The 15,417-nt window shown below is 39.0% G+C and overlaps 1 protein-coding gene across 2 annotated transcripts in view; it reads right to left on the bottom strand.

The window, feature by feature from the left end:
* ATP6V1H (ATPase H+ transporting V1 subunit H) overlaps window positions 1-15,417 on the bottom strand; it is a 50,524-nt gene that overhangs the window by 27,748 nt on the left and 7,359 nt on the right. For both annotated transcript variants that reach the window (XM_056330921.1, XM_056330922.1), the window contains exons 3-7: window positions 13,244-13,346; window positions 11,720-11,809; window positions 7,040-7,153; window positions 3,873-3,977; window positions 2,742-2,795 (exon numbers count right to left, since the gene is read on the bottom strand). In XM_056330921.1, coding sequence (XP_056186896.1) covers window positions 2,742-2,795; window positions 3,873-3,977; window positions 7,040-7,153; window positions 11,720-11,809; window positions 13,244-13,346 — 466 coding nt within the window. The remainder of the gene's footprint in view (window positions 1-2,741; window positions 2,796-3,872; window positions 3,978-7,039; window positions 7,154-11,719; window positions 11,810-13,243; window positions 13,347-15,417) is intronic.

Here is a 15,417-nt window from a genome sequence, read left to right as displayed (position 1 = left end):
CTCTTACAATGCCCGTCTTAAAAAAACAAACAGAACAGAAAAAAAAACCAACAAGCACACAAAAAGAAAACCAAAAAAACCATCTCACAATAAAAGGTGGGAAGAAAAATGTAAATGGAGAAGAGTTTTGAATAGGAAAGAAGTATTACGCAAGTGATACCATTTGAAAAAAACAAAACAGATTTTTATAGCCCATGTGAACATGCCTTCTTTTGTTATCTATAAATCAAGGCTGACTTCTATTTGATTATACTGCCAGAGACCTTTCACCCACAGAGTCAATTGTTATTCCACCGAGCAAAGTTTGGGAAATACAATCAGCAAACTGGTTACCAAGCTTGAAGGAGGTCACTGTGGGAAAAAGGAATCTTGAGTTCAGGTTCTTCCCATTCCTGTTCTCCAACTCAAAACAGCAGTGTTATCATTACAATTGTTTATGTTCCTACACATGTGCCACATAGCAAGTACCATGCTTATAATGAGATGTACATTTATACAAAAAAATAACATTAGAAAAATGAGTATGCAAACTTATCTTCAAAGTTCAGCTTTGCATTTTAAATTTTTTTCTTTGTTTCATTACAAGTTTAACACAGTATACCGCGCTAAGAAAAGAATAAAACTTGCCCATCAGGAAAACACCAAGAGATGCACCACTGAATTCTATTTTCATTCAGCCTCCTATATGTACTGTCACAAAGACAGAATCATTAAACAGCTTTTCATCTCTAAAAGCATGTTGTTTTCCACACAGTAACACACAAGATGGGGTGCAGTTCAAAAATGGGTTTTGGCCAACAAATCATGCCGCCCACTACAGCAACAGAAAGATCCCAAGGTATAACAGAAGTTGCTTTTTTTATTTCCTCTCTTCTTGCTCAACTTCTGGCATTACCTTTCCTAATACTCGGGTATGCTGCTGATAAAGTGTTAGGATTTTTTCCCTATAAGCCTTTTTCTTTACTAAGTGTCTTGAAAAACCTTATGGTAGATCACTCACATAATACAAGGTCAAACCTTTCAAACATCTAATGGAGTGAAGAGCTTAGGCAATCCCTCATAAGGGAAAAGAGAAGTGACAATAAACAGAATTTAAAATAAAGATGAATTCATTCTGTGTCTCTCATCAGAGATTAAGACCTTTACGTAAAAATTGAATCTGAACTTGTAGGCCCAAATCATCATACAGAACATTCATTTCCCTGGGGTAGGTATTCATTCTCACGCACCATCCAATAAAAAAAAAAAAAAACCAAACAGCTATAAACACAAAGATAGTCCTCCCACCCCAAATAATGTATTAATTTACATCATCCAACTGCATCACCAAACTGTGTACCACCAAACTTAGAGTCTTCTTTTTAAGTCATAAAAGCATCCTCTTCCAACACTAGTATAACTGAAATTTCATAATTGATCCCAGTCCTTATTTCCTCTGTAAAACCCTACAACTGCATCTCCAATTTACTCTGAAATAAATTAGGACCTGCTTGGAATTCTTGCACAAGCTAGATCTGAAATTAGAACATTAACAAAGTCAAGACAATACTTACCCAATTTAATTATCCTAGAACACATCTGCACTATCAGTTCTGCTGCTTTGGGACCCTGCAGTTGTACAGTACATCCATGCAGTGCTGAAGTACAATGAGTACAGATTTCTAAGCAAGTTAGAAGAGCTCACAGCTCCGTAACGAGCGGTGTTGAGTGCTGTACAACTATTTACTCCTTTAAGGCTATATGACAGAGGGCTGTCAGCCTAACAAAACCTAACAGTATGGCACACAGAACTGCACATGAAATACTGAAATACTTCAACTTCTAGGCTCAGGCTGTAATCTTACTCCCTATCCATGGCCAATGCGTAACAGCCTTTCATCTCTTCTATTTTAAACTCCAGTCAAATGGTAATTTAAGAGGCTTTTCTCTACAGGAAGCTTATGCTTTAAAGCAATGAGTACATTTAGAAGAAAAACAAATTTCAGGTTCATGTTTAAGTCTTCTGAGAAACTGAAAACTTCCAAGTTGCAAAAGGAACAAACCAAACTGAATACTACTCCATATTCTAAAGCTATGATAAACTGCCTCGCTGTGCCACAAAAAAACCCAGAAAATTCAGTTACGATGATCACCCGAGTTTGCTGTGCTGCTGCAGTTCATCTCCAAGCTCAACAGCCACTATAGCTGTATGAAATTTAGTATAAATAAATACTGATGCAAAAAGAACAGTTAATTTTCCCCTGAATTCAAGCTAATGAAATATGAAAACCTTACAGCTTTGAAAGCACTTGCAACTTCATGCTACAGAAGCTGAGGGGCAATGTCAGATCTAATATCCGACATGCCCTTTCTAAGTTCTGCATATCACTAGAGCCAAAAGCTTCTTAGTTTCAGGTTTCTTCTACAAGTCCAACAGTTCAGCGCTAAACAGACAGTATTGTTCAAATATTAAATTAATTCCACATAATCTTCTCGAGTTTTAAACAGCGAGAACGCTAGATACATCTACATTTTAACAACCCAAACCAACTGGTAAAAAACATACTTACACTGCCAGCATTCTCTGTGAAATCAGTGTTTTAAAAATACTTGTTTCTTGGCGCCATCACCTGGCATTCTGTTGTACAGTTCTAATTCCAAGTACTTTCTATTACTGACACCAGAACAGCTCTGCACCTTAATCAGGAGTGGCTATCACCAGTCCAAAATAGCAAATTGACAGATTTCAAAGATATACTTACATCACTTGTAGAGACTGCTCCTGCTTCCACAGAACCCCCCGTACCACGTAGTTTCTAGGGAAAAAAAAAAAACCGTTTAAAATCGGAGCTGTCCTGCACACTTACAGAACAGTTATTACCAAGTTTCTTTCAATTCTCCAATCTCTCTAATCAAAAAAAGAAAAGTTTAACAACCTACTAGATACTTTTCCTGCTCAACACATTATAATAATTTATTTCCCACTCACACTCCATCATGTCTAGAAGAATATGCTTGGAGCTGATCCTGGTATATTGTTTTAATTTATTTTTGTTAAAGTATGGATTTCCTCAAGACTTTTATCCATCTTCATCTCAGAATTTGAAAACTGTTTTCTTGAATATTTCTGAAGGAACTCCCAACTTCAGGATTCTTCTTCCAGAGAAAAAATAAAACAACTTTTTAATAAACCCAGTTTGGAAAACTATGAAAAATACACCATTACTAAACATACTGAATGTTTCTCAGCTCTCTAGAGTCCACTTCTGCTACAACACTACCTTAAAGAACGACAAATCACTGGGGTTTTGCAAGTCTTAAAGGAAGAATCTCCAAAAATTAATACCAAGGAGAATGATTCATCTTTGAAGGACAAACCAGCAGTAAGCAGTTTATACTGAGCTAAGAACATAAAAATACTGTCCAAATAAGTCAGTATTTCATTTCAATCAACAGGGCTAAAAAGCTTTTAGCTTTTGCTAAAGTACAACAGTACTACAGTAAACTGGAAAAAAGTTTTTATATTCACTTCCTGTTGCCATGTGATTTTTCTTCCCAGCAAAAAGCTGAGAAACAATACAGGGAGACAAAAACCCCTCATTATACATTTTCTGCATCCAAAAGAAAAATCAGTGTTAACCCAATAGAAAAGGTAAAAATTCTTACTTCTATTTTTAACTTGCATTTCAAGGACTAGAGTAGAAAATATAAACCACTATTCAAACACATAGTTTTTAACTTAAAGGATACTTAGCTTTAAAAATGACACAGCAAAATTTCATTTTAGAAAAAGAAAACCAAGAACGTATTCCTTGTTTGTACATCTATATATTCAAATTCTTGAAAAAAGTTTCCAAAGTCAATGTAATGTTTAAACAGAAGTAGCTTTTTACCTGTGAACTGAGCTGAGTTTTAATCCAGTTGAAATAGTAATTCAAGTCACTGCCTTCCATAAGTTCCCTGCCCCAAGCAGCCAGTTTGGCAATAATTCTTGCTGCCTGGAAAAGAATGCAACAAACAGATTTTTCAAACACAATTGCAGGATTCAGTGAGAGGTCCTATAAGCTCTGGAAACCAAGTTTATGAAGAAGATGGCCCCTTACATAAATCTACCTGTTTTCAATGTAAGGGACTCTTCATGTCTAGTAATTTTGTTTCTTCAGCTTTCTGCTGTTTCTGCCTCCTAGTAAGTGGTGTATTTCCACAGCGTTACCAGATAGCTGTAGCTGATTAAGTTTGCAAGGCATCGACACAGAACACAGAACGAGGTGGAGGGGAGCTATCAATGGGCTACTGCTGGAGGACACCATTACAGTCAGAAATCCAGTAACAGCAAGATGCTTAATGGCCTAACGCATACACAAGCAGGCTTACTTTAAGCAACTACAGCATATGTCAACACAAATGACTGCAAAGTATTAAAGTTTTCTTGGACTTAAACTGAAGCAAGTCATCTTCAAGAAGAGAGAAGTTGCAAGGCCATAAAAAGAAGAGCAGAAGTGAAGGCAGAACTTTAGAATGAAGTTGAGGACTAAAACCAGTCATATTAACAATTTCCATGATGGCACAGAACAATGCTGTATTTCTATGCCAGCCTTTCCAAATTATGCTTGAAGTAACTCTAGATTGCAGCCTACAGCTTATTCGCAGAAACATTTGAACCAGCTTTATATATAAAGAGGCAGTCTAACCAAGAAACTACTGAAGCAGGGGTTTGTTTGCCTGCATAATGCTCTGTGATGCAGTGAGTATTCCAGGCACCTTTCCACTATACTGCATTCAGAGGTGTGGCACCACCACCACTGATTCCTAGAGGGAAACAGTGAGAATCTGGAACAACAAACTCTACACTGAAATGTGTCAAATCCACTTCTAAATGCAGCCAAGTAACCCTAAGAAATCCTTTCAGCTTTAAAAAATGAGAGAGTAGATCTCTAGCTTACTGTGCTGCCATTTCTAGCTACCTGGCCCCTGAATGAGAGACCATTTATGCCTAGCAGAATTTGAGCCTGGACACAGAGGACAATATTTTTATCTGTCTATGCAGATGCAACAATGTGCCATCAAAAGTCTTCCAGTGAGCACAGTAAGGAGGAAAAAAAGGAAAACCAACAAAAAACAACACAAACCTAGAATTTTGTTTGGAAAACATTCACGTGCTTATAAGAAGTATGCACTAAAAGTACTAAAAGGCATAAAGAGCAAACAGTGTTTTAAAGTGGATTCACATCATGTGAGGTTCTGTGTCATTTATAAAATAATTTGTGTATTTTTGCAGTACCTGAAGAAAATAATATCTGCATAACTCATCTGTGAACAGAGAAATGCTGGACATAGAAATGTCTATACTACACATTTGAAAGCCACCATTCTAGGGAGACTAATTACTTTGCACTGGAAGGGTCTAAAAATTACACTTTCACTGCACACTCAAGAAGTCAATACTGTCTGAGCTTGCTCAGACTGCACTTTTGCAAGATGGATCTTCAGCAGCAATGCCAAACCAAAAAAAAAAAAAAAGAAGAAAAAAAGAAGAGAAAAAAACCCCACACACCACAGCCAAAAAACTCCAGCTTCCTCCTTCAGCTGCACCAAGTAAACTGATTCCATGGCCATGCAGTGAATCAGTCAGATTAAAAATAAATAAATAAACAAAATTCAAGCCTGACATTTTTCTTGAAAACAGGCCAGCTCACTGTTCAAGTTGTAGCGCAGCCTCAAACAGTTGCACTGGCCACATCTAAGGGCAAACATCATGACTTGCCTGGAACTCTTTGTGCCAGTACTGCCACCACAGCATAATGCAGGCCAGGTATGTGGTTCTGTAGTTTGAGCCACTGATTTGATTCAACCACACCATGCCAATAAAGATATGCAGTGAAGATCAATTCACAGCTATGCAGTTTTCTTCCTCCTCAAGCCATAATACAAGTTTTATGGGTGGAAACTATGGTCTCCATTAGGAATTTACAGTAATGCAACCATATCTTTCACCTACAAGGAAAAAAACTGCTGAGATGAAATGGCCAGTTCTCACCACAAATGACAGAAGAATACTAGGAATTCCAGAAAAGTTACTCCATATACACCAAGAGCACCCTGTGGCTCAAAGCACAGCAGATACCACACAACACACATGGTTCTATTGTGTTTGGCTGGGATGGACTTTCTTCATAGCAGGCCATATGATACTGTGGTTTAGACTGGTGACCAAAACAGCACTGATAACATACCAAAGTTTTAGCTGTTGCTGAGCAGTGCTTGCACAGTATCAAGGACTTCTCACTCTACACTTCAGTGAGTAGGCTGGGGGTGGGGACCCAAGAGGCTGAGACAACTGACCAAAGAGATACACTGGCTGGGCATTAGTCTGATGGTGTTGCGTGCTGCTTTAGCATCACTTCTTTTTGTTGGATTTGTTCTAGGTTCCACCCCCACTTCCTTTTTTCCCCTTGATTTATTAAACTGTCTTTATCTTCATCCATGAGTTTTCTGCCATACTGATTCTCTCCTTAGACCTGCTGCAAGGGACTGTGCAAGCAACTGGGCGAGAGCTTTCCTGTCAGCCAGGGTCAACCCACCACAACAGCAGACATTACTTCTTCCCCAGTATGCTTGCTGTTATACGTAGATTTCAAGTGGCATTACAGTAACTCGTGCATACAAGAGAATAAGGTTCAGCAAGGTAAAGATATTTCCCTTTCACAAGATGAGAAAAATTCTACTATTTGTACAGCATGAGGTACATTGACTGGCATTGTGACATAAGTTATTTTTCTAGTTACGTCTTACTCTGCTTAAGTAATTCTGAAATCCTTCCTTTTCTGAGCCTTTAAAATCTTTACCATCTCCCAGAAAAAAACCCACATCAATAAACAATGTAACTTCTTTCTAAAATGTGGTCAAAGTGAAGCTTGTATTAAGAATGACTCATCTAGACTGCAAGAGGAAAACCTTCCAGTCCAGGCAATAGTTTACCTTCAAACTCCAAAATCCTAAAGAAAAATAAAATCAGCATTTTTCTCTACCACCCTCAGAGACAGGTTCGTTTAAAACTTACCATATGCACAGTGAAAAGATCTTGTCGATTCAACATAGGCAGAAAATAGGACCATGCAGTGTTTTTACCACGTTTTGCATAATCAAAGAAGATACAAACACGCTGATGATTTTCCTGTAAAAATTGGGAGAGGGGAAAAGATGAGAGACCTGTAAAAGCATTCAACATAGAGCAGTTATTTGCTCCTTATTATATTGGCATACATTATCACAGCGTATCCTGGCTTGTAACAGCCCTTAAATTTTTCGGTTTGACAGTTACTTGCGGATACAGTTCATTTCAGCACTCCAATAACTCGACAGGTTAGAGATGTGGAGTGGGGGAACAAATTTTGAAATCCTAGTCATATCTCAGCACTCCAATACCTGCTAGAGTAAAAATGGATGTATCCCTTTGATCAAGCAAGCAGAATGAGAGCAATGAGAGACAAGTTAAATACTGCCATTTCCCCTACCCTTCACCCAATCAAATATGCTTGAATAAAGTCCATCCAAAGTTTTCCACATACTGCTACTTCCACACAAAAGCCTGTTGTTCAACTTGGCTGCATATGCTACAACAGAAGCTACTCCTGCCTCTCCATTACCCTCAATGGGAAGCAAGCTCTTCTTTCCCAGATGAGGCTGTAACTGATTCTGCTGTTACCTCAGGCAACTTGCATACCTAGAAGAGGACACAGTCACCAGAAGTCTGTTCTCCAGGGCTTCTAGGCTGAACCACAAGTAGCTGCACCTGGGCACCATGCACAGTTTCTTCAAGCATTTCACCTAACAACCACTGTGAAAAGCAGTTATTGTGGTTCTCCTTAAAGCAGACCAGAGAAAAGCCCATGCAAACCTGAAGGAGAAAGAGGAGCTCTGCTATTTCCTAATAGCCCAGAATATAGACAGTCTTCCAGAAAATCAAATACCTGGATTCTTGCTTTTCCTCAACATTTCCATATACTTTCTAGCCTGCCTGATAGTAAGCTTCCATTCTAAAGAGATGTCTCCTCATTGAAGTCAAGCTATTACAACCACATTTACAACTCCTACCAAGGAAGGCAAAACTGTTTGAAATGCTGTAATTGAGAAACTCGCATGAGAACAGTACTTCAGGCTCTACTACCCAATTAATTTAATCTTCAGACTGCCATAGCTGAAGGGCTTTCCTCCTTCAATTCTGCACCCTATTATTAACTCTATGGACCAAGAATCAGCTAAGGCAAGCCCGCTTGTTGGAATATGATCCACGAAGCACAAGATGACCTCAATGTACCCATGATCCAAACATTGGTATCTTACTAAGCATCAGAGTTCCAACCAACTCTTCACTGAAAGTATCAAAGTTACTGCAACACATGGGCTGCAAATTGCTGTCCTGATCACTGACTGGGGAAGGTCAGGCGTCACTAGTTATCCAACAGTCATAAACCTTACAGTGATTAATGTTCTATATGGCATGTGTCAATGCTCAAAAACCCTCTCAAAATTTGTTGTTCAAACTATGAAATAAAAAAAAATAAAAATTGAAAAAAACCACCAAGATCTCAGGAACACAGCGCCTTGGTGGAGAGCCTCCACTCTGCAAGGGCTAGTTTGATGAAAAATAGCAGTTCAATCAAATAAATTGTTGTTAGCATCTACACTTATGCTACACAAAGCCTAGCTAAAAAGATCAAAAAATAACTAGATCAATGAGTTCAGTTTACAATATAACTAAGGAGGAGATGGGTCTGGAAGTAGAAAAGTTGAAATAATTTCACCTTGCTGTCAATCAGATAACTAGTCTGGTTTGCTATTAAGGTGGAAGGTAAGGACATGAGGGCAGAAATGGAGACCTACCTACAGCCCTGGAATACGTAGTGCTGCACCTTCCTAGGCAGCTACTGACTACACCAATAAAATGAAAATCCTGAAGCTCTCACATGAGCAATTGAATAATTTAGCATCTATCATTTCTGAAGAAGTGTAATGAAGCTCACTTGGGTGGTACTGTTACCTGCAGCAACTACGGTGCAGGTTCTTAAAGATTTCATAATTAACAGACTGTACAGTGTGACTGGGTGACTAATCCAGAAAAATTCTTCCAAGTATTTACCATATGAATAGAGTAAGAAATGTCTCCTCAGGGACTCCAGTATGCCAACACTCTCCACCTTCAGAAATGAGCAGAGTGGCGATGTTCTTAAGGCAATCACCACATTAATTTCACTTCTGCCAGCCTCCAAAAGAAATCTGCCTTAGAACAATGATCAAATCCATAAGTAGAACTGCTGGAACAATCCTAGACACACAGGCAGGCTTTTGGTGTGCTGAAAACACAGCTGATACGATTTTTACAGCCTCCCAAGAAAAGCATAGAAAAGACAATAGAAGAACCACATAGTCACTACCAACACAGAAAAAAGCTGGTTGCTGTTACCTATGACAGTTTCTAGCAGTTTCAGCTATCGAAAGCAGCTTTCAGATATTATTTGTTCATCGCATGGAACTGCATGAACATCCTTGCTCAAAGCAATTTTACTGAGTCAGTGGCACCACGACAAGCCATGTCCTTGAATAACTTCTCACTTAAAATCTTTGCATGTACTGAATTAAGACTACTTGGGCAGGAGACTTCACATTCACTATTGTAGATTCTTCTGTCCATGCAGTCTGCAGGGACCCTGTGCTAAACTCAGGTACAGTCAACAGCTAATATGCTGCTTTCTGACAGAATCGTACACCCTGAAAACATGCAGCCAAGGGTCCATAAGGCATCACTGACAGCACACTCTACCACCTGAACTTGACCAAAAGAAAAGTCCTGCTTCAGCCTTGCCTAGTGGAGACACAGAGTATGCAGATGCCTGCACACAAGCCCTCTATGCCAGCAGCGAGATAATCCTGAATAATGAAATCACACAAAGTGCTGCAAAAGCCAGTGCAGCTTTTCAGACAGTGAAGCAGAGTTTCTAAATTGAAAAAGGCATCCAGTTTTAAACAATAGTAAATATATACTGTACACCAATATCCCTGTTCTTCTGTATCGCTATAAAGCCTGGACAATTTAAAGCAATTATGTTTAACACTAAGAATTCCACATATGCCACTTCTGTGGCAGGGTAAGGCCCTGAATACAGAAATGTCAGTGCACGACCATTAAGTCAGGAAAACATGTTCATCTACACACATATGACAGAACCAATACAGCAAATAAGAGATTACTCAAAACTGCTTTCTGGGACTACCTAAAACTAATGCAATTCTTCGTGAGTGCACCAGTGAAAGCTTTACCTGTGGGTTATTAATTCCGCAACACAGGAGATGATACCAGCTATTGCATCTTGTAGCTACAGGCTATATGTGCTAATGTCAAAGTTCATAAGCAAAACAAGACCTACTAACACAAAAAGTTCCAAAGCAAGGCAAGTGAAAAGATTACTTTGATGGCCACTGACATCTCTTACACAGAAAATGAGACCCATTCCTCACAAAATTAGCCATAATAAACAAAGTTCTCACACCCCAAGACAAGTTTGTCATCAAATGCACAAACTAAAACAAGATGCTCCCAACTTAGCATCCTAATGAAGGAATCACACTGAGGCTCCCTTTTGTCTTCTCTGCTTCTTGATGTCTCTGTCACACTTAAGAAAAACTAAATCTAAAGAGGAAGGGGGTTAGAGTGACAAAGCTGCAGATGGGCATGAATAAACTGCTGCCACCACCACTAACTATTATTCCAGCAGTCAGGGCACTCACTCAGGAACGTGCAGACAGGAACCTGGAAGAACACCATAATTCCCGTGTCATACGTACTGTGGAGAGGCTCACACTTTCAATTTGCCTGCCGACAACACTTAATACTCAGATGGAATTAGAACTCATGTGGTTTGACTCCTCCAGCAATACTCTAAACCATTAAGTTATCACTAGACACATTTCATTGTAACCTTGTATTAAATACAACATAAAATAGCAGAAGAGAAACTGTCAAACAGCCAGATATGCTACATGAATACCAGGAGAAAACCTTGCACAATTCAACCCGTCTTGTTACATCAACACTCTAATACATCACACTTTCTCTTAGTCTACTAGAGAGCAAAGAAATGCAAAAGCGGGATTATCCAACTGACTTGTCCCAGTTGGCACTGCAGTCCTGACACCAAATTTAATCGCCTACTCTTAAAAGTCACTGTATCCCATAACTACAAAGAACTATATTTCATTGAATCAGAATATCCTGGTTTATAATTAAATTACACAGAATTTCAGAACATGTTGTCCTAAATAGTCTAACATATATTGGAAACCTGAAGCTGCAGGAACTACACCTTCTTGCTGAGGGTGGCCAAATATCTTCATAGAAAAAGCTTCAACAACTTCAAGTTAGAAGTCGTATCCTATCTACATTACAGGGAAGGGCTGAGGTCACAAATTATCCCGTAACATCCAAGTTTTGCATGAAACATGGTTGAGAGCTGACAGACAAGCTCACAGGTGTGTTTTCTTTCCAGAATATGAGCATATATAAATAAGACTAAGTTACCCATACAACAGCAGGACTAACATCTAATCTCTGAAGACAAGATCTGAAAATTTAAATAATATTTTTAATACAGTATGACAAACACCTGAAAAGACCTGAATTAGGCTAAGGAAACATTCAAACATGCATTTAAAGACTTAAAAATAAGACAGGTTATTGACGTACTTGTAGCATATCATCAACCATTGTCAGAATGTACTGAACCGTCTGTTCCTTGGAGATGTGAGTCATCAAGTTTATAAACGTTTTAGCACACTAGAAAAATAAGAGATGTTAAAATTAATATTACCAATTGTCTTCATTCCTTTTTGATAATATGAAACAGGACCTCATTAATTCAGTTGTCTTACATAAGCATTGAGCATCCCAACATCTTATTCATTTGCAATGAGATGAATACACTTGACATTATATTACAAAGAAAATTTTCTGTCACATTGATCATTACACTTTACAAATCGCTATTTCATTTGAAAGCCATAGAACAAGCACTCACCAGTGAAAGCCAGGATGGTGCTTTGTTGAAAGACTGATTAGAAAAATCTCCAGTGTTCTTTTTATGGTAGTAAGGAGAACCACCAAGTAAATTGACAAGCAACAAACTCAGGCATAGTATAAAAAAGTTTCAGCAACTTGAATGGGAGGGAGGGAAGACAGGTCACACTTTTACCTGTTCACTTCCTATACCTTGCAGACAAATCTTTGTGCATATCCAAGCTGTTTTCTGCTTCCTGAACAATTCTACTCTACAATTTCAGCAACAGATATAATAGGCTTGAACAGTCACAACACTACTCTATACTTCCTCCTTCGCCTTCACCGCATTCAACTAAAAATGAAAGAAAAATGGAACTCTGAACTGCTACACCATAATTATATAGTGGCATATAATGCACACCATATACACTTTTGTCACTATGCAAATTATGGTCTATTACCTAGCAGTCACACAACACAATTTGGGGAAGAGGAAAAAAAAAAAAACCAACACTCACAGAACAGCCTAAAACTAAAGTAGAAAAAAAGGGCTAGGAAGATCTGTGTCTTCACTGCATCTCCTACTCTTCACCTTCCCCTTGCCTCCCCAAAACCTCCTGATGCCTGACACTGTCTGCTAGAACCTCTGGCTTTGAAGGTGAGATTCTACTGCTTCAAATACCATTGAAGTGTATTTAGGCTCCCTGCCTGGACTTTATAACCCAATTGACATGGGTCACCTATCAGCTCTGTCCAATGCCTCATATCTTACCGTGCCTAAAATGACACTAGACACCTGTGTTTAACTGATTACACCTTAGCAGTCAGTGGACTATTACTGGAACTACATTAGAAATGCTCAGCTAGCTAAGCTGAAAACTCACAGTAGTATCTCTAACCAGTAAAAGGAAAAAAGCTTAAAAAAAAAAAGCAGCTCAAGGACAAGCATGCGTGATTAAGTAAACTGGGATAACTGGGATGAGGAAAGACTCGAGCAACACAGTCAAAATCAGATGACATTTAACAATTAAATAGTTTTTTTAAAAAAATATCCAACTAATGTAGAAAAAAACCCATAATCGTAATAGCAGGTTTTATACTACTTTCATAACATCTTAACTGTATACAGCCAACAATAAAACAGAGTTGGTACAAAAGTTTCCTTCCATTCTCCTCCCCAAAAGATAAATTATTGAAAGAAAGGAAAGTTACTTGATTGCCTTCTGTTTGCAACAACTCCTGTTTTTCTTCTGGATTTCTTTTCTGTTCAAATCTTTGAATAAATTCACAGTCTTCACCTGAAATCATTTGCCCTCTGAAAAGCAAAATATAAAGCCATAAGTAACATGAATAGTAAATTTCAAACTGTATTGGGTTTATGTCGCAAGGTATTGGTAGCAGGGGGCTGCAGGGGCAGCTTCTATGAGAAGACACTAGAAGCATCCCCCATGACAGAGTCATGCCAGACAGCTCCAGAAGACACCAACCACTGGCCAATGTTGAACCACTCAGCAACGGTGGTAGCACCTCTGTGATAACATATTTAAGGAGCAGCAACAGCAGCACAACAGTGGCCAAGAGAGGAGCAAGAATATGTGAGAGCAACAACTCTGCAGACACCAAGGTCAGTGAAGGAGGGGGAGGAGGTGACTCATGTGCTGGAGCAGAGATTCCTCTGCAGCCCATAGTGAAACTCGTTGTTCCTCAGCAGCCCAAGGAGGACCCCACGCTGGAGCAGGTAGATATGCCCTAAAAGAAGCTGCAGCCCATGGAAAACCCACATTAGAGCAGGCTCCTGGCGGGAGCTGTGGCCCTGTAGGCAGAAGCCCATGCTGGAGGAAGTTTTCTTGCAGGACCTGTGACCCCACGGGGGACCTACACTGGAGAAGTCCATTCCTGAAGGACTGTACCCCATGGAAAGGACCCATGCTGGAGCAGTTTGTGAAGTACCATATCCCATAGATGGGACCCTAGGATGGAGCAGAGGAAGAATGTGAGAAAGAAGGAGCAGCAAAGACAAAGCATTATGAACTGATCGCTACCCCCATTCTCCTACACCACTCGGAGCAAGGAGGTAGAGAAGTCAGGAGTGAAGTTAAGCCTGTGAAGAAGGTAGGGGTGGGGAGAAGGTGTTTTTTAGATTTGTTCCTATTTCTCATTACCCTACTCTGTTTAATCCGCAATAAATTAATTTCTCCAAGTAAAGTTTGTTTTGCCTTTGGTGGTAATTGGCAAGTGATCTCCCTGTCTTTATCTTGACCCACAAGCATTTTGTCACGGTTTTTCCCCCTATTCTTTTCATGGAGTGAGAGTAATAGAGAGGCCTGGTGGGCAGCTAGTGGCCAGCCAAGGTCAACCCACCAAACCAACCTTATTTTCTTCAACTTGAGATATCAACAGTATTGCTTTACCAGTCCTCTATCCCACAGTATATACGTAAAGAACTCCCTTCTACAAAAAGTCTCATGTACAATGGATCTAAAATTAATGACAGAATAATCTCTCTAAAGCCTTCCCTATGCATTGCCTCTGCTCAAAAACATTCCCTAAATAATTCTTAAACTTCCAGAGGCTGAATGCAACGGTCAGTGGAAATAGTTATAAGAACCAGAATACAAACAACTAGCATGCCAAAATTATAATATATAACATGAATAACAGTCAAATCCAACCTAAATTAAGTGCTGAAAAACAAAATGATTTTTTTAAGTTTGACATAAGCACTGAAGAGAATTTTAAGTAGTACAGAGAACCTGGTTCCTAATGTATTTTTACCTTTCACCAATCATGACATTTCAGCTTTTCCTAATAGTTTAAAAACTGATACGAATGCAGGCTCATCCAAACACATCGCACAGGGGCTTGATACAGTAAACTGCTATGGATACCTATAAGCTGACAGATCTCTACTTTATCTTCTCTTTAACTTAATATTCAAGGGATTACTACCCCATCAATGCTATTTCAGAAAGCTGCTGACTCAGCTAAGACCTGGCAGAGTATTGTTGGGTCTTTGTTATAACACAAAACTTACCATCACAACAAATAACAAACTTATCAAAATGGTACAGTCAAGTATAAAAACTAATTTTAAATCAAGTAGTCCAGAAAATATCCAAGACTTTAATAGGTGACCAGCTTTACTAGTTAATACCAGGAGTGCTTCAAGAAAGAAGAAAATTGTGCACATCATCAATACAAAAGCCACTAAGGGATTAAAGTATTAGACACTGCTCTGTTTCAGTTATTTCCATGACTCATGTCCTCTTACATTTCCACCAAGTCAAATGCCTCTTCCACTTCGCAAAGCTATGTAGCATGGGTTCTTGTAATCCGTTTCCATGTTTCAGGTCAGTTTCTAGATGTTCCATGACTAGAGGTTCCAT

Source organism: Falco biarmicus, chromosome 3, assembly GCF_023638135.1.
Source record: "Falco biarmicus isolate bFalBia1 chromosome 3, bFalBia1.pri, whole genome shotgun sequence".
Taxonomy (NCBI): domain Eukaryota; kingdom Metazoa; phylum Chordata; class Aves; order Falconiformes; family Falconidae; genus Falco; species Falco biarmicus.
Note: the sequence above shows the minus strand (reverse complement) of the source record. Positions and strands in the feature narration are given on the sequence as shown.